General features: G+C 41.5%; 1 protein-coding gene across 2 annotated transcripts in view; it reads left to right on the top strand.

The window, feature by feature from the left end:
• SCAPER (S-phase cyclin A associated protein in the ER) overlaps positions 1-27,007 on the top strand; it is a 132,774-nt gene that overhangs the window by 59,494 nt on the left and 46,273 nt on the right. For both annotated transcript variants that reach the window (XM_056499517.1, XM_056499516.1), the window contains exons 23-24: positions 8,141-8,267; positions 24,861-24,976. In XM_056499517.1, the coding sequence (XP_056355492.1) occupies positions 8,141-8,267; positions 24,861-24,976 (243 nt within the window). The remainder of the gene's footprint in view (positions 1-8,140; positions 8,268-24,860; positions 24,977-27,007) is intronic.

Here is a 27,007-nt window from a genome sequence, read left to right on the forward strand (position 1 = left end):
AAGAATGTCATCAGGTACAAATGCTCAGGTCATTCACATCTTTTGAATAGGATGTGAAGTTCTAGTTCTTTGTCTCTGGACAGATAAGCTACATTTGCTAAAGGTTCAGAGGCAGCAGAAAGGGAAATATGATTTCAGGTGTATCTTACATATTAGGAAATTAGTGAACTAATACTACCCCTGGAGGAAAATGTGCTAATGGGATTGTGGGGTTATGTTGTAGAGATCTATTACTACAGTTGTATATATCCCTTGTGAAATTTTCTACCATTTGAAAAGTCAACTTAAATACACGTTTTGTGTAGTACTCCTGGAGGAAGTGGGATAATGGGAGAAGTTCTTACGGGGTTACGTTGTAAAGATCTACAATGTCACAAATGGCATGGAGAAGATAGATGGTGGTTGCTTGCAGTCCTCTTGGACCACAGGGGAAAGCTGGAGCCAGGTCCTAGAGAAACTAAACCAAATGTTCTCAATGCAGCATGTAGGGAACTCCCAGCCAGGATTCACAGAGGATTCACTGACAGCTCACCTGCATTCCTGCAGCTCTAGGAATGCACCAAGAGACTCCTAAGCCAAAACTGAGGTAACAAACAGATTAGTAAAGAGAAATTATGCAGCCTACCCTGTTCTTAGTGTTCCTGAGACACCCATTCCCAGTGGGCAGATGGTGTGTGTGCCTTTCTGATAGCTGGGCTTAGGGGGTCTGTAGCATCAGTCTATCAGTCAAAGGGCTGGGGGGGGGGGGGGTCTCAGGAGCTGGAGACAAAAACCCTCATCTTAAAATTGCAACAGCTTTTCAGACTGGGAGTATTTGTCTTCAGGCTGGGGTAATAACCTGTAGCAAATCATGTATATTTTGTGGTTCCATCACTCATGAAGTGCTGAGGAAGGTAGCATTTTGTACAAGTTGCTGATGGTTAAGCAGTTCAGATCCTTGCACTGAGACCTCCTTGATGTACATACAACTTACCTGTATACAAGTATCTTTTACACAGGCTTTTCAAAAGCTTGGAAACTGCTGCTGAATCTTAGATGTACTTTAAAATAATAAAAATCCATCACTGAGGTTTGACATAAGAAAATGACCCATCTCCAGCAGATGGCACACCTGCATAAACACACGGGAAGGAGTTGGCTTCATTTCTTAGTCATTTTATTTTTCTTGCTGCTAGAAAATAAAAAATTAGGTTCTAATAATCAGAAAGTTTAAATGCATGCATTTGACTCTGAAGATATTAATGAGCTCTAGTGTCTCAGTGTTAAATTCTGAGATTATCAGTGGTGGAACTTTGTTGGTTCTGTCTCAAACGTAGCACGAGAGAAACTCAGGTAGTAATTTTTTTAAAGTGTTTTAGAATCTTTTTACTGATCCTGAATTTGCAGTTTTCATTTCTCTTTATGTAATTAATTGCTCATTTACTTTCAGACAGAATCTTCTGTTCCATCTGCTTTTTTAGTTTCTTCCTTTACTGCCTCTGTTAGGGCCATACCCTTTTAGGTGTGAATAGTGATGGCCCTTTCATCACAGATCTCTTTGCAATCTTCATGCAGAAACCTAGAGTCTATCAACTGCTTACATCTAAATTCTTAAAGTACAGTTTCAGGTACCACAGTTATTGTAATTTGCAAAATTACACAGCTTTTGACCTGCTATGAGGGCTTAAACATTTGTGAGCTTCTTTGAAATCAATGGGGTAAAAATGAGACCTCAAGTCTGAACTGGCTTTTTAAGTAGAGGAGTATCTGTGAGTCAACCAGAAGCCCATTTATTTCTATTAAAATGTGTTTACTTTGCACAACACATATTACAAAATGGAAGAAGAAGAAGAATAGGGAAGTATTCTCTCTTTCTGTAAGAGAGAGAATGAGAGATCAAGAAATTTTATGAGGCAAGAGTTTTAGCTCAGACTGTATCTGTTTACATGGCACAACCTAGTCTTAATATAGAGAAAAATAATAGGAGAACACAGAACTAAGTACAAGATCCTACTTAACCAAGGCCAGCAGGAAGGGGAGTCAGCACAAAGAAACAAACAGTAGCAGGTCTGCAGCATTATTGCCTTGGGAAGCTGTGCAAGCAGAGGTTTGATGTACTCAGATTGTACTCAGAAATTTGATGTTCTCAGATTGAAGTGGAAGTACACCAGTGAACAGAAAGTAACAGATTTAGTGGGCTGTGGAGCTTAAAAATGGAGAAGTTCCTTTTTAAATTCTGTTTAAAATGGGACACAATTGATAGGTTTATTTATTTGCTTAAGAGAAGCAATGTGTTTTAAGAAAATAAAGATACCTTTCTTTTTTGCTTCCTTGCTTAAGCTACATTTCTTTATCCACTCCTCTACTCTCCAAACTGAGAGTGTCTTCACAAACAACCAGAACCACTTATGGAATGCAACTTCTTATCTGATTTTAGTTCTTACTCATGTTGTCAGTTGTTACAGAAGAAAGACAGAAACCAGAGTTAGTCTTTGGCAGGTAAAAAGCCTTTTTAGATCACCTTTAAGATTAGGCCACTTTAATATCATGAGACCACTGATTTCCTGATGCAACTGATAGACTGTTTCAGTGGTTCTTATTAGCTGAAGATTTGCAGATTTATAAAACCTCCTGCACTGAGGAAGCACTGATCCAAATGCTTGCTAAGCTCTACACTGCTACTACACTGATAGCAATAAGCAGACAGGCTTTCCCCTGCTGTGATTAGACAGTGTGCATCCCTTTTTCAGTGGAACAGCACTGATTCGTGGCTGGGATTGTAAATGGCTCTGAGGAGTTCTTTCTTAGAAGTGACTTCTACAAGGTGGCTGGGACAGTTGGGTTTTTTAGTATCTGTTAAAAAAAAATCGTGTGCATTGGACAGAGGGGTGGGATAATTCCAAATATTACCTTGTTTGGTAGGTATTTTGGTCTCTGAACTATTTCATGTGCCTAGGGGGACATTCAAGGAAAGGACTGTGGACATTCTCACCCAGAGCAGCTAGGTGCTGCTCCCTGCCTTTCTCAAGTGCACTTGCTGGTTGGTCCCTGGTGGCACACAGGGAATTTTGTAAGTGCTGGTGGACTCTTGGTGGGTTTGTAGTATTAATTCATATTCCCTGGGAACTGATCTGAGTCATTATTTAGTGTCCAGTGTACTAGGAGAACATGGTAAAAGGTGTGTCAGGTGTCCATCAGAGCACATTTTGAAAAGGGAAGGAAAACATTTTCGCAAAGTTAGAGTTATTTACATCTCTTTAGTATCTTCTAATGCAGGGGTGAGGCTATGTATTTCAGTGTTAAATATCCAGGTAGCAAAGTATAATTGTCACCCTTCAATACAGCAGGGAAACTAAAGTAATGAAGGATTGCCTGGAGGCAATTAGCAAGTTTGCAGGGTAAAAGTTAATCCCTCAGTCTAATATTTTATCTAGACTCTCCTCACATAACAAGGAATTGTTTTAATGTATTCTTTTTATTTACCTTTTTTTTAACTGTAAAGGGATACTTCAGATAGTATGGAAATTGGAGCCACTGTTATCCTGGAAACACATTGCAGCACAAAAAGAAGAGGCAGAAAAAGAAATACTATTTCCTGTAAGAGTCTGCTGCAGAGGAGATGGGAATGTAGTGTGAAGTTTGTTCTTTCAGAAACCCAAAGCTAAATGTCTGTACTGATACAGTACTTTCTTTCATTATGATATATCAGTGTATTCACAGGGTAAACTCACCTTGTAGGTTTTCCTTCAGTAGTAGGCTTAGAGAGTACAGTTAGGCTAGTTATGAGATATTGCACCAAAATACTAATTACTGAGGAAAAAAATTAGACACTCTGAAACTAGACATACTTGTAAAAAATTTAATTTCCAAAATGTTGTGGAAACTGCAGAAGAGTCAGAGTAAATAAAATAAAATTCAGGTAAACTTTAAAACAAGATAAATACAGGGGTATGATTGGGCAGGCGATGGATTTCCTCTTCAGAGAATTGCTAAAACATGGGAATGCAAAGAAGTATATCCAGAAAATAGAATTTCTAGGGATTGTTCATCATGTTTCAGATTTCCATTTCAAGGAGTATGAAGCTGCAGCTGGTTTGTGTCTGGCAGTGTTGGGGGTTGTGTCCAGCTGTGGGATATGGGGACATGGATTGTAGTGCAGAGATGGCGCTGGGAACACGGGAAATGGGCAGGGGTGGCACTGAGGACATGGAATGTAGTGCAGGGGTGGCACTGGGGACACGGGGAATGGGCAGGGGTGGCACTGGGGACACGGGGAATGGGCAGGGGTGGCACTAAGGACACAGAATGTAGTGCAGGAGTGGCACTGGGGACATGGGGAATGGGCAGGGGTGGCACTGGGGACATGGGGAATGTAGGGCAGGAGTGGCACTGGGGACATGGGGAATGGGCAGGGGTGGCACTGGGGAAATGGGGAATGGGCAGGGGTGGAACTGGGGACACGGGGAATGGGCAGGGGTGGCACTGAGGACATGGAATGTAGTGCAGGAGTGGCACTGGGGACATGGGGAATGGGCAGGGGTGGCACTAAGGACATGGGGAATGGGCAGGGATGGAACTGGGGAAACGGGGAATGGGCAGGGTTGGCACTGAGGACATGGAATGTAGTGTAGGAGTGGCACTGGGGACATGGGGAATGGGCAGGAGTGGCACTGGGGAAATGGGGAATGGGCAGGGTGGCACTGGGGACACGGGGAATGGGCAGGGGTGGCACTGAGGACGTGGAATGTCGTGCAGGAGTGGCACTGGGGACATGGGGAATGGGCAGGGGTGGCACTGAGGACATGGAATGTAGTGCAGGAGTGGCACTGGGAAATGGGGAATGGGTAGGGGTGGCACTGAGGACATGGAATGTCGTGCAGGAGTGGCACTGGGGACATGGGGAATGGGCAGGGGTGGCACTGAGGACATGGAATGTCGTGCAGGAGTGGCACTGGGGAAATGGGGAATGGGCAGGGGTGGCACTGGGGACACGGGGAGCGTGACATCCAGTTAAATCTGCAAGTGCTGGATACATTGGTGCTACTATTTCAAGGCTCTTTGGCTTTTTCTGGAAAGGAAATGTGGCCTAGAAATATTGACAGATCTTTTTCCTTTGGCCCATAAAATATATTAAACCTGCTAAAAATATTTAGCCCATGTTAGAAACCTTTGATATGAATATCCCTTGTTTTCTCATTTGCATTGCAGAAAGATCAGAAACTGTATTTGTATTTGCTGAACACACAATTTATTGGTTTACCTTATGGGAATGTTCCAAGACAAATCAGGGCCTTACATCCTTCTGATATTTCTTCTGCATTCTAAATTATCCATTTGTGAGGAGTACTAAAATAAGTGAGATGTAAATAAGGGAAAAAACATTAACTTTCTCTTTTATCCTGCACAGTAAAGTTTGAGTCATCTGTCATTCCTGTACAGCTTAGTAAGCCTTGGAGGAGTGAAAATTGGGGTATGGAAGGAAGACTAATTAATTGTCTTGAGATGTTTGGATTTGGGTTCAGTGGTATTTCCAGAGTGCCTGGATCAGGTGTGGATGCCATGTCCCAGTAATCCCCAGTGCACACCGAGAGTGTGTCAGGAGCCCAGTGTGTGTACAAAGAGCTCTCTCTTCCCAAATCCATTCATAGCCATGGCAAATTCTGCATCCAAGCACAAGTCCTCTTGCACAGATTTCTACTCCTTTGAAACAGTCCAGAAATTATTCTTTTTTTCTCTGACACAGCCAAAAACTCATTTGAAGGATATTGAAATAATTTCTCCAAGGTTCACTGGGTAGGAGGAGGCAGTTTTTATTTCCCCTCTCCTCCCCATGTGATCACACAACATCCCTTGACTGGTTTTGGCAGAAGAGTCACCCTGCAGCAGGATGTGAGGATGTGAGAGGTAATTCTTTAATGTGGCAGTATTGGAAATTCATTCTTTCAGGTTCTTACTCTGTGATGCTGAACACATGCTTAGAAAGTTGGAATTTTGGTAAAAGTGTCCAGAAAGACTTTCAGAAGAAATGGAAAGCTGGAAGCTTTTCCTGGGGAGTCAGTACTGTACAGGTTGTTTGTAAAGTGAGGACAGAAACTGAACGTGATGTTTAACTTCTAGAGCATCTTAAGAGACTGAAGAGAAAGACACTTGTGTGAGTTGTGTCTGCTGAAGGCTCAGTGTAGTATGATTATGTTCTCTTTCAGTCCTTGTAAGCAGTGTTTTGATAAACCTTACACATTTTGTATGCTGATGCCTGATGGAGATTAGGGAAGTGCCTTTCTTCAGCCTCTGTGGTTAATCCTGGTGGAATTCCATTCCTGTGATGTTAAATGAAGCAAATGGAAACCTGTCTTGCTGTCTTTTGTCAGATGAAGTTACAGTATAGGGTGGTGGGCTTTATGTATGCTTTAATCATGGGATTTGGGTAGATATACCAGAGAAATAAAGTATTTTTTGCTTAATATGCTAGGGTATTGCCAAGGCACTAGCCATTCTAAATCCCACTCTGTGAGAGCACTCTGCTTGTGAACTGCAGCAGTTCCACTTCTCATTGATGCTGTGGTCTTTTGATTTACTGTCCAAGTCCTGCAGTTTTTTGGGCTTTGGCTTTTAATTTTGTTTCATTTTAGCTTGTGGCTTATGGAGATAGACAGAGGTTTCCTCCAACCTCATTTTCCACAGAGGAAATAGCAGTGCAAAAAAATCTCATCAGGATGTAATCTCCTTTTATTTTTCTTGTCATAGAAAAATCCTGGTTGTATATTAGTAGGCTCAGCTGACCAGATGATAAGAAGTCCAAGACTCAAAATTCTACAAATCATTTTTATTTGTTCTTCAAGAACATATATGTATTTTCAGCATGTCTTGAAAGCTATTAATGAAAGTTCTTAATTTTTTCAAAGAGAAGACACAGAGTTCCTGTTGTCTCTTGATTAAGTGGAAACTCTCTATTTTCCTCCAAAATTAATATTCTGATATTGGAGTTGTTTTTTTTTAATATAGTGTGACTCTTGTGGTGCATTCTCCAGCCATTCCATCTCCTGCCTCACTTCTGGGAGACTGGTTAATGTCATCTTTTTCTTTTCCAATACTCTGTGGTCGCTCTGTGAATGCCTTCTGGCCCTTTTGCCCTGATATCTCCCATTTTATCATGAGCATTTTTACCCTTCCCCTTTTTCCTTCCTGCAGACTCCTGTGTGTCCCAGCAGTGTCTGCCACTGCTCCTGCTCAGTTACAGCTTTGTCCCACTTCAGTGCAGATTGCCCAGGAGATGAAAGCAAAGGTCCAGCCAGCCCTGAGCCTTGTCACTGTGAGCAGCCAGGAGGGGACACTGAGGCAGTGTCACCAAATCAGTCCATGGCAAGTACAGAGTGACCTCCTGCTGGCTGCTCTGTCCCCAGCTAAGGGACAGCCTTGTCTGCTCTGCCTTGCTGCTCCCACAGAGCCAGAAGGCTTCACCTGCACAGTCAAGGCACACAAGGATGAGCTTTGAGTGTGCTTTGACTGCTGTGTTTTGGACCTTAGGGTGAGAGAATTGTGCCCTGCTCTGTGTATTTCCCCTCACTGCCCAGCAGGAGAGCCCAGGTACAGATGTGAAAATTGAAAACTGAAATGAAACCTAACCCATGTGAGTGTCTGCATGGCTCCCACCTCTGCATTTTGGCTTCATTACTGACCCTAGTTAATCAAATGTCCTTTCTGAGTAGGCTGCAAAGCCACTGCTTTTCTCTTACTCAAAAACCCTGAAGACCCATTTCTTTTATGATGCCTATAAGAAATCAGCCAAGTGGTCCTGCTGTTCTGTTTCCCTTACTCATCTTAAACAGGGTGAAACCATTTGAGAATGAGGATGGCAAAAACTAGCAGGATGTGGAAGGGGAATAGGGGAACAACAGAAACAAATGTAGCTCATAAAGCACCTTTATGGCTGTCCTGTTCACTCTGTGTCCATGCTGTTTCCTTGGAAAAGTAGATAGTGAAATGTCACTCCAAGCTGACTGTATCTCCTTGGATGTTTAGCATCCTGTTCAGAATAGATGATATTAATATTTGACATAGGTTTTTCATGATTCCTTCATTGTTGGCAGAGGTTCATTACAAAGATGTACATTAATAAGGCAGTTTTTCTTTAACTGCTCTTTGTTTTTGTTTTCTGTTGAAGGTTACAGCGATTAGCAAAAGACCTCGGGAAGCACCTCCAAATGCAGGATAGCTGCTCCTTGGGGAACAACAAAGTTCCTGGTCTGGACAGGACTTTAGGAGAGATCTCCCGGATTCTGGAAAAAGAGGTGTTGTGACTTATGCTTGACCTGTAAATTGTTTTGCCCTCAAGTCTCATCAGTTTGGATTTGGGAATATTTAATGTGAGATATTGAAGAATAAATGAGCTCCATGTAACAAGCAGTATCTGCTGTTACACTTTTCACTTCTTTTCTCTATTTTCATGAGGGTTGTTTTTAAAGTCATCTAGTTTGTAGTGCTTACCCACAAACAGCTTTTACAATAAGGACCCAAACAATTGGCAGAAAACAGAGGAAAGAACTGGATCCAGGTTTGCTAGAGCACCAATCTGTTGACTTTTGCCAGAGTTCAACAGAGTCAGTGGGTCTTTGCTGGAGGAGGAAGGTATGAGGTGCATGTATGTGGGATATTTCTAGGTTTTAAACTTTTCCAAAGTGATATAATTATAGAGCATGTTTTGCTTTATGGAAATGTTGGATTTTATTTTTTTTTAATTGATAGCTCTGCATTTGCATCTCTTTTCCTATTTCCTCATGGTCAGTCTGCTGCCACCGTGCTTTGTGACTTGTAGTGTGGTTTTTTGCTCCATTAGGACCATAGTATTTGAGTTTTCAGCTGGAACATTGTGTTCTGTTCTCCCTTGAACCACTAGAAAATACTTCTCTTTCTTATCTGTAATCAAGACATAATGAAAATTAGCTCTGGAAGAAACCAAATTAATGGAATCTGAGGAGGGGGTTGCATCATTGTGGTTCAGAGTTGACGTTTGTGAAAATGAGAGCTCTGCTTGATGCTTTTCACAGCTTAGTCAGTGTGGAGAACACAATTGTTAATGGCACATGCTTTTAAACACTGGAGGCTGCCTGGGATGCACAGGCTCCTCGTGTGTGTTCTGCTACTTCCTTAGAGCTGCTCATCAGGCTAATAATGTGTTTGAAAGAGTTGTGGCATTTTCAAATTTTGCAGTGTTTCCATTAATTATTGAAAAATTCATTTTTTATTGATTGCAAAATACAGAAATGTTGTTGCATGACTACTATGAAAAGATTAATCTATTTGGAAGTTATCTAAGTGATCCTTGGAAACTCTTTGGAATGTGGAGCTGTATCCAGCCTTTTACTAGTAGTCATCTGCTGAGATTTTTTAAAATGAGATGTGAACTGCAGCTGAGTGTTACTCTTAATTGTTTACATGGTTTTGCTGGTTGTTGAGACTGCCGTGGGCAATTTAAAACTACATTTGATACATTTATAGACACGGGTTATTTTGTTGTTGATTTGGAGGTTTACCCCCAAAACATTACTGTAGCACTGGAGAAGTATTTCTCTCTGAGTGTCCTGATCAATAAGGTCAGGAGGGATTGATTTCAGTAGCTGTTGCTGTGTTTACAGCACAGATCATACATGGCCATTTGCAGCAGGGGATGGGAATTCTCTTGTCAACCTGGAGTGAGAAATCAGCAGACACATCTTCCATGTTAGTGGGCACTGAAAAGAGCCCTGATGGTGTCAGTCATGGACTGAGAGGAGGAGACTAACACTGTTAATTGAATTTCCCTGGAGAGCATAAAAATATAACCTAATGTGGGGGAGAAAGGGGGGAGTGGGAACCACACAAGCTGTCAGTGTATGTGAGCTGATAACATTGATTTACCCTTGCTAATGGCCTGGCTTGAATAAAGAATTGCCCTGAGGGAGGACAGGGTTCACTACAATAGATCCTTGCCACTTACTAGAAATTCTTCTTACTCACACAAGAAGTCCTGCAAAACTATTACAAAATAGAATTGATCCAAAGCCCCTCTTTTCATTCATATTGTGAACCGTCAGATTTTTCTTTTGTTAATAGTTTACACTGCCTGAAAGATTTATGTATTCAGGCTCACTAGGGAAAAAAAAAAAAAAAAGATTGGTTTTACAGATCATGAATTTATCCTGAGTTGGTGTTTGTAACAGTAAATAAGAAAAATATATACCATTAAATTTCTGTACAGAAGGAAGGGTTATTCAGCTCATTAGAAATTCCATGACTGTGCTAAAACAGACTGAAAGGGTGGGGTGTAATATTTATGCAAACTTGAAACATAAAAAAGCCCCACACAAAAGATTTGCAGCCCTGTCTCAATGGGATTTGCCTCCAGGTACAATCAGATCACACTGTAACAATTTCTGTTTGGACTTGGCCTTCATCTGAATGTGTTCCACTGTACTGAATAAGGCTTTTTTCACTTCTGAACCTCTTTCATGATGTGAGAATATCCTAGGGTGCTGCATGCCTGCATGGTTATTGTGCTCACCCTTGCTCTTGTTTTTGCCTTCCTGCTGTGCTGGGCACTGCCTGTTCTGTACCTGGGGCCAAGTGATTCCACTAATACAGCAAGAAGTGCTTGTTTAATGCAAACTGAAAGGTTTAGATATCCTTTAGATACTCAGATTTGAGAAATCTCTCTCAGGCAAAGATGCATCTTTGCCAATTTTGGAGTCCTGGCTGTTTATTGTGGCACCTTCCCTGCTCCTCATTCACTGCTGCTGGATCCCTGTGCAACATAGCATATTTTGAGTGCTAGCAAATGAAAGAGATGTGCTTTGCTCTGCTTCAGGTGGTTGTTAGATCCCCAGACACTTCTTGATATGCCCACACTGGCTTGGTTGGATGAAGCTCTACAAAAAGTTGGAGCTTTGTGTCTCGTGCTGGAAAAGGATTTATGAAGAATAAGTAAATTGAAGGGCAGATTTTGAGGATCTGACTTGGAGCCTGGCCATTAGCTGCATGAAACATGTGGCTCATGTGTCTTTAAATTAAATATGCCGAAGAGGTACTCCAAAGTCATCAACCACCACGTGGTTCCAGGTTTAAACAGGCTTGTGCCCCTCAGGCCATGTTGGTAGGAGGCAAGGAACACAAATCCCAATGTTGTGTGCCTGGTGTGCTGTCCCCAGGTGTGTCCAGCAGGTACTGCTGCTGCTTTGGGTGTGCTCTGGGTTATTGGAATGCAGTCCTTGGGTTTGTGTATCTCATCCTTTCTGGCAGAAATTCTGGAAGGAAGCTGTATTCACTTTCACCTCTGCTTTGTTTAAAAGTCCATTAAGAAAACAAACACACACAGAGCCACAACAGCAGAATGCATGCAAATGTCACTAGAAAGCCCTGGCCTTAGGTTGGCAGATGTCATATGGGACTCTTCAAGCTCTTAATAAGATCTGATAACTCTCAGTTTAAGATCTCCCATGAATGGGCCTTTGATGCTAAAAGAAAATCTCTTACAGAAGGCAGAGCTGACGTTTGAAGTGGGAGGGCTAGAGCACTTGTCCTGCCACGATTCTTTTGATTTGATGCATGTTCATTCCTTGATGGACTGATTTTACATGTCCATCACTCAGGGTAACTGTGTGTATCAGATGAGTGAGGAGTCCCAAGGTAACTGCTGGAGCCTGCCTGGAGCACTCCCACAGAAATGTCCTGTAATGGGGAGCTCTTAGGAACCAGGGCATTGAGAGCAGCATATCCTGTTAGTGAGACTGCAGCTGCAGTTTGAACTTGCTTAGGCTTATATCATCTATTTCCCTGTTATCTAAAGAGGTGAGATTTAATGATTAAAAACTTTCTGATTAAAAAAAATCTACTGATTAAAAAATGTCTGCTGCATAGACATGAGGCCCTAAGCTGACTGAAGTCCATACATTTCTCAGGCTGTGACTCTGACCTGGTTATCCAGAGGTTGCTGCCTCTGGGAGGGTAATCCTTACACTTGCTGACAGAACATCCCTTCCCTAAAGTTCTTCCTAAAATTTCTTTGTAGAGGGTTGGGTTTGCCTTCAGGTTTCAGATGTTAGAAGTGTCCTGTGTGGTTTTGGATAGGTGTGTGTGTGGGCAGGGCTGGCAGACACTTACTCTGAGGGATGTGCAGGGTGTTGCCATTGTGAGGATGGTGACAGCTGAGGGCAGTGGCCTTTTCACCTGGCTCAGCTGCAGCTGAAACACTGCACTTAAATCACCCCAGTTAAATGTGTACAACCTCACATGTGGCATTTAGACAAACCCTTAATGTGTCTTGTCCATCTGACTGGGAATATGGCACACAGATTCAATAGAATTCTAAGAGAACCTCATGATTTTAGAATTCAAGGCTGACAATTAATCTGCTTAACTGGAATTGCTTTTCTGTGGTGCTTTGTTCTGATCACTAGTGTGAAGATCTCCAGCACAGCAGAGTGGTAAGGTTCCTGTAACTCAGTGGTTTGGCTGAAGCTCCTCCACCTCTGCTCCTGAGGAGAGGGCAGCAGCAACAGGAGGCAGCTTTGATCCCTGGCCCAGCACAAGTACTACAGCTCAGGCTCCCACATCCTCACGAAGTCCTACAAACAAAAAAAAGATTTCACTGCTTATGTTCATAAAACTTACTATGATTTTGAATGCGTTTGAGAATAGCTGTGATCCTGATCTCCTTCAGGCTCTCTAGGCTCTGTAAAAATCTCAGTAAATGATAGTGAGTGCAAAATCAATTGTTAAACTGTGCAATTAAAATGGAACCACAAAATAAAACAGGAGGCTTTTGGGCCACAGTGCTTATAGTTACTTATTCGCTCTCTTCATGCAAATCTAGAGGCAGCTGCTTTTCAATAGGCTAAGTTTAAGTATGGTTGTTTATATTACTAATTCAGAGTAATATTCTTACTGGAAACAGATTTCAGGGGGAAAATATACTTCCTTAGAGAAGAATATAATTTTGTAGCTGGAAAATGTGTGAATATGAGCTAGCAATTGACTGCAGAGGTTTAATCCTTTTTCTAAAAAACAGGTCTCAGTGCTCAAGATCTCTAAAACATGCTCTCTCAGTGACCATTAATGGTTTGTTTTGTGTCAGACAGTGTTTTGGGGTTTTGGATTTTTAGAGAGATTTTTCAGCCTCCTGTTTGAGCAGTGGTGATGTCAGTTATTTACATTTCAGTAAAATGTTTGTCGTAGCTTTCAAATACATGGGGACTGTAGACAGACAGTGTTTATCCCATTGTAAAGACTGTCAGAAATGGCTGGCTCTAACAACACACTCAGGCCCTGTATTTATATTTTATTCTCTAAACTGTTGGGCCCATTGGGGATGGTGACCATAGCCAGGGTGAAGAGGGACAATCCCCCCAATAATACAAACTCTTCATCATCAGAAACAATAAAATTAAAAACTGGTGGAGAAATAATGTATGGAGCAAAAGCAGTGTTAAATGGAACATGTGATAAGATTCTGCAAATATCTCTACAGAGATTTAAAATTGTCCTGTGTGTGTGTATGTGTATATAAATATATATGACATATATATACAGACAAAATAGATTTTAGAAGTAAAAACTCTGTTATAAAGACTCAGTATTGTTGCTTAAAGTATAGTCAAGAATACGGTGAGAATTGTCATTCCCAAAGTCTTGCACATTTAATTTTAGTGCTGCAGATATTTGCACCCAAGGAGCTGTGTGTTCCTAGTGTAGCAGTGGTGTGGCCTTCAAAGAGAGAATTGCCAGCCTGTGTGTCACCACCTTGCATAAGTCAAAATAAGCATTATATGTGAAAAAGAGTGACAATTACTGTCATAGTGAATTTACCTAAATCATGAACCAGTGGCTTGACCCACAGTGTATTTTGTGATTCCATGCATGCACAGTGTCTGTACACAATTTAACAATTTATTCTCTGTAGCCTCTCAGCAGATTCATTTCTTAGGCTGCTGAAGCTTTATAAAGTTTACCTTGAAGCATTATTGTAGCAATGAAAAGCCTGGCGGGGATTGCAGACCTTGGCAAGCAGGTTTGTGAGTGGGAGGTTCCTGGCAGGGTGGCTCTGGATCAGCCCGTTCCTGTCCCTGCTCACTCGGCTCTCCACTAGAGGACACCACTGGCAGAGACAACAGCGCTCCTTTCAATCCTTTCAGAGTCAGAAATCTAGTTAGAATTTCTCTCTGACAGCAGGTTCAGCCAGCACTGTGCTGGAAATCACCCAGCTCTTGCTCCTGTGAAGCTGCTCACAGCAGCTGTCCCTCGTGTGGGTGCACAGGCACTTACCTGGATAATCACCGGATCCTGACCAAACTTCAGCCTGCATCACACAGGGAGTTCTGCAGGAAAAGTGCAGGCACACACAGGCACAGCACTCATTTCAAAAGGAGGCAGCCACAGAGCCCAGGAGGCATCCTGATGGCCAGGGCTGCTGGTGCTGTCCTGCAGGGTCTGTGAGCATCCTGGGCTGTCTGTCTGTCTGTCTGCAGCAACCCTGACTGCAGGCTGAGCTGTGCCACAGCTGAGGGCACACCCATGGCTGGGGTGAAGGCAGCTGCAGAGCCCTTGGTGCTGGCACAGAGCAGCCTCTGCCTTTCTCTCACCTCTGCCTTTCTCTCCTCTGTCTTTTGGCTCTGGGCCAGGTGAAGATTTTCATGCACGCTGCACTGCTTTACACCCAAAAGCCTTCTTTTATATCATGCAGTGGGCATTTGCTAGTTCTAAAAACCAAAATAAACAACCAAATGCCACCTTAACTGTGCTTTCATCCTTATGGGTATTGTTCTCTGTGAAAGTATTTGCTACTCTTATTTGTTACAATGGGAGGTTAAAATGTTAAGGTTCATTTTAGCTAAATATATTATGTATTTCTCTGCAAATAGTGGATTAATATTTTAATCCATCTATTAATTTTTCAACTCTGGATACCCCTGCAGTAGCCAGTTCCAAAGCTACAGTGATGTCACATGAAGGGAAGTAATTAATCAAATGTAAAGCTGAATTATAACTGTTTAAAAACAATTCAAAGTTCAAAATCTAAACTTTAGGAAGGGTCTTAAACTACAAAACATAAATATAAGTTTTAAAACATAAATTTTCATTTTTTAAAAAGTAAAAAACCTAATAAGTTTAAACTAAAAAGTTTTACCAACTAAAACTAGAATTTAGACCACTGGAACTCTGTATGCTGCCACTGAAAATCTAATGATTTTGCCAACACAGAAGGTAACATAGGGAATTCTGTATTTATGCTTCCTTTGTTGCAAGTGTTAAGTACAGAACCTGAATCAGAGCATGAACTCCAGAAAGGATAAAGCAGATATACTTGTTGGAAAAGATTAAATTAACTCATTTCTTTAAAGCCTGTAACAGTGAGAATGAGAGAATTTTAATGTGCAAATGATCAGCACTGAGTGCCACTCACGCACAGCTTGGAGGAGGTTCAGCAGCGCTCCGAGCCTGGACTCTCAGCACTGTCCTATGAATCCCAGTTGATCTGCACATGGGCCAGCTGCTGCTAGAGTGAAGTGTCCCCTCCTCTATCAGCTACAGCAGCAGATTTGATAATCCCAGCACAGGGGCTATGGGCAAACCCAGCAGAGCTCTTTGGCCAGCATTTCCCACCCAGACAGCCTTTTCCTGTCACTGCCTGGAAGAAGTCACCAGGTCAGGTGTGTGTTGTGTGCTGCAGCTTGGGCAAGGCAGCTTTAGCTCATCAATAATTCCTTTGCCCAGAGTTTCTGTAATCTGTGGATTAACCTTTTCCCCGAGATGAACATATAAATAGGAACTTGTTACTAGGGGTCAGTCACAGAATATTTTTTAACTTGTTTGCTGGAAATAGTATTAAAAGGCAAGTTGGGTTCACTGATAAGCTCTGCAGTGTTCTTATTCCAAGATTATTGGGAGGTTAATTTCTGTGCACAGTGGGTGTAGTTGAGAGCTGCTGCAGAATGTAATTAAATGCAGCTTCCAGTGCTGCACTAATTGTGCCTTTCTGCTGTCAGATCAGGCTTCTACGTCACTTTAGAACTAATACATCATATCAGAGTGGATATAATGGATATTTATACGTTCCAGGGTATGCAAAGTTCCTTCACTACAAGAAAAGATATATGTTTTAGTGTCGTTAAAGCCCAGGCACAGATTACTCAGTGAGGAGAGCTCCCCACCCAGGCACATTTCTGCCAATAGTAGAGGCCAGTTTAGAAATCACAAGGAAGTAATGATTAGTATGGTTTCTCAAGAAGTTTTTGGTTAATTAGGTCTGATGGTGTATATATATATACACACACATATTTTCTTCAAAGTATTTTTGTGTTCAGCAGTGATGAGACCATCACTGCTGACTTGAGAACCTATCACCCAGAGGCCTTCATGGTCTGTTCTGCTGTTTGCAGCAAACCCACCCTGTGCCCCAGTCCTTTGTGGCTGTCCTGTAGAAGAGCTCATGGACAAATGGTCTGAGGTGTGTTACAGGAGAGCACCCAAGGCAAGTCAGGGTGAAAGCTGTGGTTAGAGTTCAAGTGCCCTTGACTTCATGACAGGTCTTTACACAGCCACTGCTCCCTCTCCATACATCCTCTCCCACATCATTTCAGCGTTTTCCCTTTGGCTGGGTTGCACTGGCTCTCACGGTCTAGGTTCAGCTGCTTTGTAGTGGCTGGCAGCTCTCAGCAGTGACATATCAGATTCAGTGCTCAGAGACCTGACTTGCCCACTTAGAATTTGTTGTCCAATAAATGTTGAGAGAGGACAGGACAAGACCATCTCATTTTGCTTTCTGTTTGCCTGTTTGGGAGCTTTTATTTGTGTGATTAATCAGAAAATGTCAAATTTGCCTCAGCTAATGGAGCCATCTATGGAGATCCAGGAGCAGTTGTTCCCCTTATTAAAGCTCTATTGTTGCTTTCCTCCTTTAATTGATGCACTTACTAGATGCCCTGTTATTTATAAATAGACCAGACATTTATTTTTAATAAGCACAAGTGCTGCAATGCTCAGTGCTGTCTCTCAGGATATCTGTGAGGATAGTTCTTACTTTCCCAAGCAATATTGTGTGTTTCCTGTAATGCTGCTTGGCATGGCTGAAAGCAGCTGAACAGAGAACGTGAAATTCACTGGTTTACCTTTACCTGCCTTTGCTTTATGGCTTTCACTGACTCTTGTGGCTTCACAGCTAGGACTGTGAGGCTCCTGTCCTTGTCAACTGAAGCACAGCACAGTGCCTCTCTGGGGCTTTACTGCTGAACTGAAAAGCCACTGCAGAATCAGAAGGAGATTGTGTAAATAAGGCTCATCCTGTTCAATTAGATCACACAGTGAGTCAGTAGGGAGTCCTATTGAATTTGGTTTGACCTGACAATGTGGACAGATGTTTGAAGCACAAAAATGAATTAAGTATATGATGGCACAGACAGGAATTAAGTTTACGTGCACGGGATGTTCAGTGTTTTCAGGACAGGCCTAAGAATCAATTTTTTGGTGTTGGTGTTGTGCCTAGGCCTGAACCAATTTTAGGTCCCTTGTCAATAGTAGACTTTCAGAGGATGGTCAAAAATGTCTCTTCTTCTTTTATTTTTGATACAGTTAAAAATAAGGTGGGCCACTTTTTTATGTTGCATTTGAATGCTGTATCCAGTGCTTGCTTTTTCACCCTTTCTGTTCTTAGATATTTGTCTTCCTCTGTGCTAAGTGCAGGCTGTGCAGCTGTGGAGGTTGAAAGCCAGTGCTACCCAGAGGGCTCAGGAGGCAGAGGCACCTTTCCCTGGGTGTGAGCAGGAGCTGAGCTCGTGCTGGAGCCAAACACCTTCCCCAGGTGCAGGGAGCCTCTGCTCCTACCTGAGCACACACACACAGAGCAGCTGCCTTGCTTTTAAGGCTTCTAAATCTCCTCCCAGGCTTCAGGAGCTGCACTGTGCTGTGCCAGGACCAGGTGGGATGGAGCATTTCTCAAGGCTTCCCTTCTGGGGCTTGAACTCAGGAGCAGTGCAGGGGGAAGAGATGGATACAAATCCCTGAGAGATATTCCTTGATGTGAATGAATGCCTTCCTCCAATTCAAACACCTAGCCAGTTCTGGCTCATGTTTTAATCCTAAACAAGTTTTCCACTGGTATTCAGTGGTTGAAATTTTATTGTGGCTGAATTCACTCCTGTTTGAGGTTTTGACATTGAGGGGGGATTATTATAACAATAAATTCACCAAAGAGAAGTGTTGCAGGGAGCAAAGCTGCCTATTTTAATAAAAAATACTACTCTGGTGTAGTCTCCTGGAATTTTCACTGTATACAGTCTGGAGAACTACTCAAAGAATGGAGATTTTCTACAGTCACAAATGTGTCCATGGGTTTGTATGTGCATGTAGATATACTTGTGTATTTATTTGAAGGGAGAGAAAAGGTATGAAAAAAAGAAGCCAACCCAATATTCAGCTTTCTGGTTTGTTTTTCTAAGGAAGCTTTGAACTGCATTTCCTAGCCCCTGGCATTTTCGATAGAATCTTCAAACACTAGATAAAAGGAAAGAAAAATATTCTAAAGATGGATTTCAACTATATTTTACTAATTAGTTATTATTTCTTCCATCAATGAACAGTTTAGAATAGAGTTGCATAAGTGTGTTCTTTCAGAAATAGAAGTCAGCATGTTTTGAAGTATTTGGCTTCCATTCAGGAATAATTTTTTCTGAAATCCTTCAGTTCTTGAGGTGTGTTCAGACGGGCTTTCCAGATCAGCTTCCTAGTCAGACATTCTGCAGGACTAGAAGAAAACATTGTTTAGGTTAATGAAGGAAAAATAATTGCTCTAAATTTCCTTTTTAGTCTACATGAAAATACTTACTTTGGAGGTTTGTCTTTGAGGGAGGGTCTACACCAGAGTATTTCAGTTAGTTCAAAAATATTTCAAATAGTCAAAATGGGCTAAAGTCACATAGAGCAGAGATAGCAAAGCTGGCATTAAATCATTTCAGCTGTTAAAGCTCAGCATTATTTCTGATTCTGCTCTACTTATTAACTAATAATAACACTTTAACAGGAGAAATGTATGGAAGTGAGTACTTTGGTCCAGGACATTGGATTTCACCCAATATCTCTTGCACTAAATTAATAAATTATAATTTAACTGGGATCATATTTTTCTAGGAGATAATCAGGTTTGATTTAAAAACTTGAAATGATTGAGAATTGACTATATATGCTAAGTATATTATGCTCATCATTAATTACTTTTGGCATAAAAAAAAAAAACCCTTTTATTCTCACCTGAATTCATTTGGTTTCAGCTTCCAGATATTAGCTGTTCCTGTGCATCTTCCCATTCAGGTCCTTCCACACTGTCATCCCAGCGTGATTTTACTGTCTGCAGCATAAACTGAGTGACCCTTGTGTCGTGCCCCTGGTGAGGCAGATTTCTCTGAGCCCTGCTGCTGCATGAGTGCTGCAGTTTGGCAGTGCCCTCTGCAGAGAGGGGAGAGCAGCAGTGCAGGGCAGGGCTTGGCCTCACTTCTCTCCTGGAGTGTTGAACATGCAGCCCAAAAGCTGCTGCAAAGCAGAGCTGGCTTTATTTCCCCCGTGTCACTTTCTTACCCACTGACTTGTACAAATTGAGCAGCATTTTCCCCCAGTCTGGTTTTATTTCTGAAGCACACAGCTCACATTGTGCGACTGCTTTGGTCAGTGCAACAAAAGCCAGCCAAGTACCAGCAGAGGCCAGTTGGCCTTTTCATGAGTTCCTTTGTTAGCCACGTTGGGTAGGATGGGGCATATGTGTAAACCTCTGGTTTTGAGCTGTGTGTATTTTTATGTACCAAATGTCAGATAATGAGATGAAAACAGTATATTGAACTTTCTATTTAGCCTGCTCATTTTCGAATTTGCCAAACATACTTGTGTCCTCGGCTAAGTGGTGCTTCCGAGGGTGCCACAGATGCCAAGCCCTGATAAAATCTACCCTATCTTGTTAATGAACACACAAACAGTTGTTCCCCATCTGCTGCCTCTGTCTGAAAGGTTAGGAAGCCCTTCCTTCTTGATCACAAAGGACATGATTATTGTCTGTGGAGGAGTCAAGTACAAAGACAGTCCATCCAGTCTGACCGCTGCTACACTGCAGGCCACCAAAGATTAACAGCTGCTTCTCCTTTGATTAGGTTAGGTAATAACAGTTAGTTTAGTTAATAATTGGATGGATTCCCAGGCCATGTAATTCAGGTTTAGGCTGTCATTTTTTGCTGGCATGTAGCTGAGCTGTATTATTGGAACAGAGCCTGTAATCCTATTAGTCAGTTGTCACTCAAGCCGCAGGAGAGAAGGGAAATTTCAGACCCATTAAGGTGTTGTAACAGGTAGGTAAATAAGCCAGCCATGCTTGCCCACTGTGCAGGGAGCTGTCCTGGTTGTTTGTCCTTTTTTTAAGGATTAATTTTAAGTTTTTTAATATGTTTAATTCATAATTAATCCTTAAAATGTTTACATGGTTTGTCTAATTTATCACTGTTTCTGTTTACTGTGCCATGTGCATTAGTGTACACACACTTCCCACTGAGTTACTTTATTCATGTAGTGTTCTGCCTAAATTAGTGGCTGTGTGCTTCAAATGACAAGTTTGTAATGGTCTGGAGATTGAATACCTGCTTCCTGTCACATCAGCTGGGTTGGCTTTCCTCCTGTGCAAACATGAGCGCTGTAGTTCCCCGCAGTGGGCTTGGGAGGGATAAGGAAAGCAGACTTTTCATGGCTTGGGTCTGAGTGCTGTGTCTGTTGTTCTGAGGAGTTGCATCTCTGTTTTTGTTTTCCTGATGTTCAAGACACATCTAGGTAGCATCCCTAAGGTTTTTGTGCCTCCTGATCTCTGTTAAAAATGCAGAGATGACAGTAATAATAATTTTTGCCTACTTGTTCGTTTGTCACTGCTCTCCTGTGTCACCAGGTAACTTCAGAGCATAGAAATCCTCTCATGTTTAAAAATCAAATTGTTTAAAAATGTTATTTGAATAGTTGTGAATTTCTGAAAATACATGTTAGCAAATCTAATTTTTACACACTGTTTAAAAAACAATATATAAAAACATATTTATATATTTTCTGTTGTTCAAGGGACATTAATCCCATGGTATCTATTGCAGAATAACCCTCCCAATCTAAATGTGCAGCTACTCAAAGAACAGTGCCTACAGTGAAATTATGAAACAGGTTTCATAAACAGGAGAGCTAATTAATTTGGGAAGTCAAGTTAGAAGTCTGGAGGCTCCTTTTGAGCAGCAAAAACATGCAATGCTGGTTTATGCTCTTTTCAAATAGGTATTCAATATTTATTTCCTGTAGGATCTGTCATTTTTCATACTCATACGATGCCTAATCTGCTCAGAGCTTTGGGTGCCCCCAGAGTAAAAGTTGTGGTTACCTGGAAAGGTCTTTCATTGTGGCACAGGTTCAGGCAGGGATCAGTTTAAATAAGAAAAGTATGTGAGCAGGGGCTCTGAGTGAGTGAGATGCCTCAGTCCCCTTTTGAATTCCTGTTACAATATGTATCAGCTAGTGTCAAGCTTTAGCACTACAGGACATCATGTTTTCAAGGATATTAGTTCATTTTTGAGAGAAAGACAATCTGGATAAGATGTCTCACTCATGTATTTTTATGATTCAGGTAAGATTTCTTTAGATCAATATAAAAATACTTAAAATTTGAAAATTTCCTCAAGTAGGAGTTAATTCAGGCATATTTTAAAATAATCTGGTGTGATTTGACTGCTTCAGAGATAGAATGACAATATGTTTCAACACTGGGGAGATTTTTTTTCTAACAACTTGCCAGTATAAGGTCGGGCATGGGTGGCTGAGGGACAAAACCTTTTTCTGGTGTTTCCCCCAGTCCCATGGTGATCACCCTGCAAACATCAGCAGTGCAGTATTCAAGTGACTTCTCTGCTCCTTGGTGGACTGGGCACGTTTTCCTTTCAGCTCTCCTGGCCAAGCTCCAGGAGCTGTGCCTGATCCTGGATTCCTGAGAGCTGAACATATGTGGGGACCAGGGGCATCCACAGGTGCCTGGTACCAGCAGCTCCTTCCCTTCAGCATCAACATTGCCTTCCAGGACATGGATTAAAAGCCCTGGGAGCTCTCCATCTTTAAATAATCACTGGAGATAAATATATTAAAGTGCTAAAAGCCATGTATCCCTACAGGGCAGCTTTACAGACCTCTGTGAGCACGGGTAACAAATGCTGTGCTCATGGATCTTTGCTGCTGGTTGTACCTTCCTTTTACTGGGATTTATTTTCATTCATAAGCATCAAAATGCTAATGAATTTTTATGAGTAACCTAGAAAGAGGAGTGATAGGCCAGGTAACTAAATCATATAAAATCAGAATAAATTACAGACTCCCTTCTGCTTGGTAGAAAACTGTAACAGAAGGTTTTAGAATACAAATTTGTGTTTTGACAAGTAGACTGGTATTTTAGTAAAGTATTAGACAAAACTTAACCAGGCACTCTAAAAAAAGTCTGCCAATAAAACAAGTGATGCTCCAGATTGAAATGGGAGGAGAGCATATAGGAAATGAAACAGCTTCAAAATATTTATATATTTTTAAAATGGATATGTGAAAACTTCTCCTCAGAATAGGAAGACATTGCTTCTTTCAGTGTGGCTCTAGTGACTGATTTGGGATAGGGGGAAATTCCTTTCTGGACACTTTATTACCAGGTATTTTTGGAGAAAAGAGAAGTTCTTGAAAAAAAATCACAGATGAGAAAAGTTCACATGAAAAAATATGTAAAGTGGAGTTTAGCACTGAAGAGAACATAGAGTTGAGAAACAAGCCAAGGAGGAAAAGGAAGCAGTGAACTAGTTCAAGAATTGCTGAGGGGACAAACAAAATGAGCACAATAAATCAGGTATAACTCTGAGTAATGGGATGAAATGGAGAAAGGGCATATTTGGTCTGAATGACAGGAAAGACTTCTTGCCACAAGAGCTAATAGGTTGTGGCATAATCTCCCATGAGAAATAGGGAAAGTGAGAAGTGGCAAGTGCTGGGCACATTTCAAGTTGGAGGAGCACTGGCAGATAAATCAGCAGTGTCACAGCCCTGCTCTGAGCTCCTGCTCTGCAGTGCCAGGGTGTGCCCACTCCCAGGGAAGGGCATTCTGCAAAAACCTTCTCTCTGTACACCTGGGGGGGCTCTCAGCTGAAGTGACCAGGGAGGGGCAGACAGCCCTGGGCTCTGTCTGGGGGTGCTGCAGCACTGGGGGAGCAGGGCAGGAGGAGCTGTGAGAGCTGTGGCTGCGAGCCAAGTTGCTCAAATAAAGTCAATAATGATGATTTATGGCAGAACTGTTTCTTTGCTGTTTAGGTCTTTTCTTTATGGCTCTACCAGGAGTTGGTGGAAAGTGTTATTGGGAGCCAAGGGAGCTTAGGAGGCAGGGGTTGGAGATTTTTTTTGTAGATGGGAGGAAGAGAGAGCAGAGGAGGAATATATGAGTGAAACTCAAAAATAACTCTGCAGTTCACTTACTGGGCTCACTGGGCTCAAATTAACTGCTAGAAATTTGACTTATCAACAACTTGTAGGAAATCACTGGTTGATTTTCCTACTGCTGGGTGAGTTGGCACACAGATTTCCACTCATTTGAGGCCAGTTATTTCTTGGAAGATAAATCTTTTGGTTGTCTAAAAATCTAAGTGCAGTTTATATTAATTGTGGAAAATGCTTCCTTTTTGAATATGTGACTTCTGTGAACAGTTTTTCTGTAGCTTGTAAGTTAAATACAATATAGTTGAAACTTAATGGACAGAAAGTTGCATGTTTTAAATAAAAAGTAAGATATGTACTTCTCTGTGTGATGTCCAATCTCACAGGGAAAATTGTTGCCCATCTAAATCATATTACAGCTGCTTAATTTTTTTTGTAGTTGTTCAAATAAATATTTTGTTGTCAGAGTCATTAGGAGTTTTTTCTGTTACGCAGTCTGTTACAGTAGAATGCATTCTTTACAGACTAATAATAATTGGGTTTATAGAGAACTTCCCATTTTTTCCCATATGTGAGATGCTTGCAACACTGGCGGGGGGGGGGGAGGGGAAGAAGAAATTATTTCTTATTAGCTAGAATATCATTGTCATCATTGACAAAGTCAAGATAATCAAATATAAACTGCCAATAAACTCTCCAAAATTAGCAGCTTAGAAGTAGAGAATAAGAAGATCTTTCTTATTTTGTTGTGAGCAACGGAGATTGGCCAATTTTACAGGAAAGGAAAAGAGTGTAAGTTCTAAAATACTGGATGTGCTGCAGCAAAACTGCAGTCATTTGCAAACTGTGAGAATAACAACAGGATGTATTTTAAGTGTAAAATTCTGCTATGTGCAAGTTCCAAGTGGATACCTCAGAAAAGGCATCTGCCTGAGCTGTTTTATGCATCTTTATAAACCAAGCCTGGAGATTGTCTTCTGTTGGAGAAGTTTGTAAAAAGGAGGAAGTACCCATCTAGAGATTGTCTGTGTTTTTAAAATCATATAAAGTAGCTTAGCTCCAAAGATAACAGCAACAGATAAAGGTGAACTTTTTATGAAAGTCCCTATAATTGTATATCCTTACAGAAAACATGGTATTCAAGTGTATTACCTGTGTAGTACTGGATATGTATATATGATAATTGAAAAAAATAACACCTGGGAGTCTCAACTCCTCCTCTAGAAAGCCTCTTCCTTGTGCATGGGTAGTGAAAGGCTCTTTTTCAAAGGTGTCCAACAGCATAAATAAATGTATGTATTAAGGACTCTCTACATTGACAGAACCCACAACAGTCAGATGTACCCTTTATTGGGACATTTCTTTAATTTCTGTTGGTTCTCTTCTTTGTGTTTTTTCAGAACACAGCAGATAAAATTGCATTCCGGGCTGCAGGAGGACTGACTGCTCTTGAAAATGTTCTTCAGATGGTGACTTCTCCCACCAACCTGAGTGCAGCTGCCAGGGTTCCCTTGAAGTGAGTATGCTGGGTCCTTCAGCTGCACATAAAGCCACTGGAATATTCATCTCATATCTGCTGCTTCTTCTCCTAGTCCTCTGTTGGACTTCAGAGCAAAAACCATGCTGTTCTCTGTGCCACAGAAGGTGAAAGATGATTCCAGTCACTCTCTGGTTTCCTAACGTGGTGGTTTTATTTTAAGCTGTCTGAGCAGCAGCTAATTGTATAAAAAGAGGAAAGATGAGACTGTTTAACAGAGGAGATACATATCTTCTGAAGTTAGTCTGCAGAGATCCCTAGTGGGAAGCAGGGGAATTTTTTAAAGGGTTGTAATTCACTGGAATCTGTCTGTTTTTAAAATTAAGTAGTTGTAAGATACTGCTAGCTGAAAGGGCTCCTACAAACAGGTAAATCAAAATTCTTGTGGATTAGAGGAATTCCTCTTTACAGAACGGAAGAATGGAAGGGTTTAAATGTCTAATCCCTAAAAAAAAAGGTGGTGACTAAGCAGAATTCCTACAAAAGCTGGTAGCTCAAAAGCATGCTCTTTTCCCTAATCTCTAACTGTAGCTTTTATACAGTCAAAATCAGATAGGTGCTTTCAGAGCAGAGCTAGGCATGGTTTCAGTACAAACCCAAGGTGTCCTGGTGTGTACCATTGCCATAATTTGTTTGTAGATATTTTGTGATATTGGTATAATTGTAATTTAGGCACTACAGTGTGAGTTTGTATTAATATGGCAAATAATATGTTATGGGGCATAAACGTGAAGTGCTGGGAAAGAGCACTAAGGAAAAACCATTCCTTCAATATCTCAACTTCGCACTTCTAGGAGAATAAATAAAATTCCAGCCTTGCCAAATGCACTTGGTGCAAGTCCAGCCAGCTCCACTGGTGAGCAATCCTGAGTTGGGCCAATGGTGAGCAGCTCAGGGACAGCCTTGGGGCTTCTGCATTTGTGGAGTCTCTAATTTTGAGTCATCTCAGCAATGTGGGATAAACTTCACAAGGGACAGGATTGCAGTGTGTACCCACAGTGCCTAGTTTAAATTGAGCTTTAAATGTGCACAATCCATACGTCTTTGATTTTTGTTCTTTCTTTTTAGAAGAGTCTTGCTTTGGTAATCTTTGTTGAGAAGGTCTGAGAACATTGTGTTTGCATTACTGAAAACATTGTGTTTGAAGTTTGTGAGGATGTATTAGGTCTCAAAAGAATTTGTGTGCTGATGATAATGAATAAAGCCCCATATGTGTAACAGAAATCACATCCAAAGAGCTGATCAGAGGTTCTCCTCTCTCTGACAGTCACTGTCTGTCTCACACTCCTTTCAGACCAGTGGTCACTCAGATTCCTGAGCTGTTCATGACTGAGCTATAAAAAGTGTTCTTGCATCTTTGAAAAATTCTCTAAACATTGTTTCATTAGCACAGATTTTCCACTAGCAGTATTTCCAAAGGAAATACGGGGGCAGAAGGGAGATGACTATAAACTGTTCTGACAGCATTGTATGTTAAAAGCATCTTCTGAAGAACTTTGCTCTACTCCTGAAATACAGCATTTCATTCAAGTTTACAGCAAATTGCAGTCTCTAGTTTGTAGGCACCTGGAAGGATGGAAGATGGGAAGTTATCCATCAGCTTGCACATAATTTGACACAGGATCCTGCTCTCTAAAGCAAACTGCTCTTGCAGGGCTGGTCTTTGAGAGCCTGACTTAGAGCCTGGAGTCTGCTGGAGATGGCCCAAGGAACTTGGTGTTGCTGCATGGGATGCAGAGCCTCCTCTCTTGGTGTTTCTGTGGCTTTTTTGGTGGAGAAGAATGTTCTGTGCAGAATCTGCAGCTCAACTGTTGAGAGCAAGCAATAGTTTCAGAGGGTGGGACTTTCTGTGAGCAGTTTGAACCAGGCACAAGCCATATTCATGGGTATTGGTATGGCCTCACTGAAAGGACTTAAGAAATTTTTCACATATGGTGTTTGAGGGGGGTTCAAAACCAATGGCAGTCATGGAATATATTTAATTCATTAAATGAGGAAGAAAATTCAGAT

The sequence above is a fragment of the Oenanthe melanoleuca genome, chromosome 10, assembly GCF_029582105.1.
Source record: "Oenanthe melanoleuca isolate GR-GAL-2019-014 chromosome 10, OMel1.0, whole genome shotgun sequence".
Lineage (NCBI taxonomy): Eukaryota > Metazoa > Chordata > Aves > Passeriformes > Muscicapidae > Oenanthe > Oenanthe melanoleuca.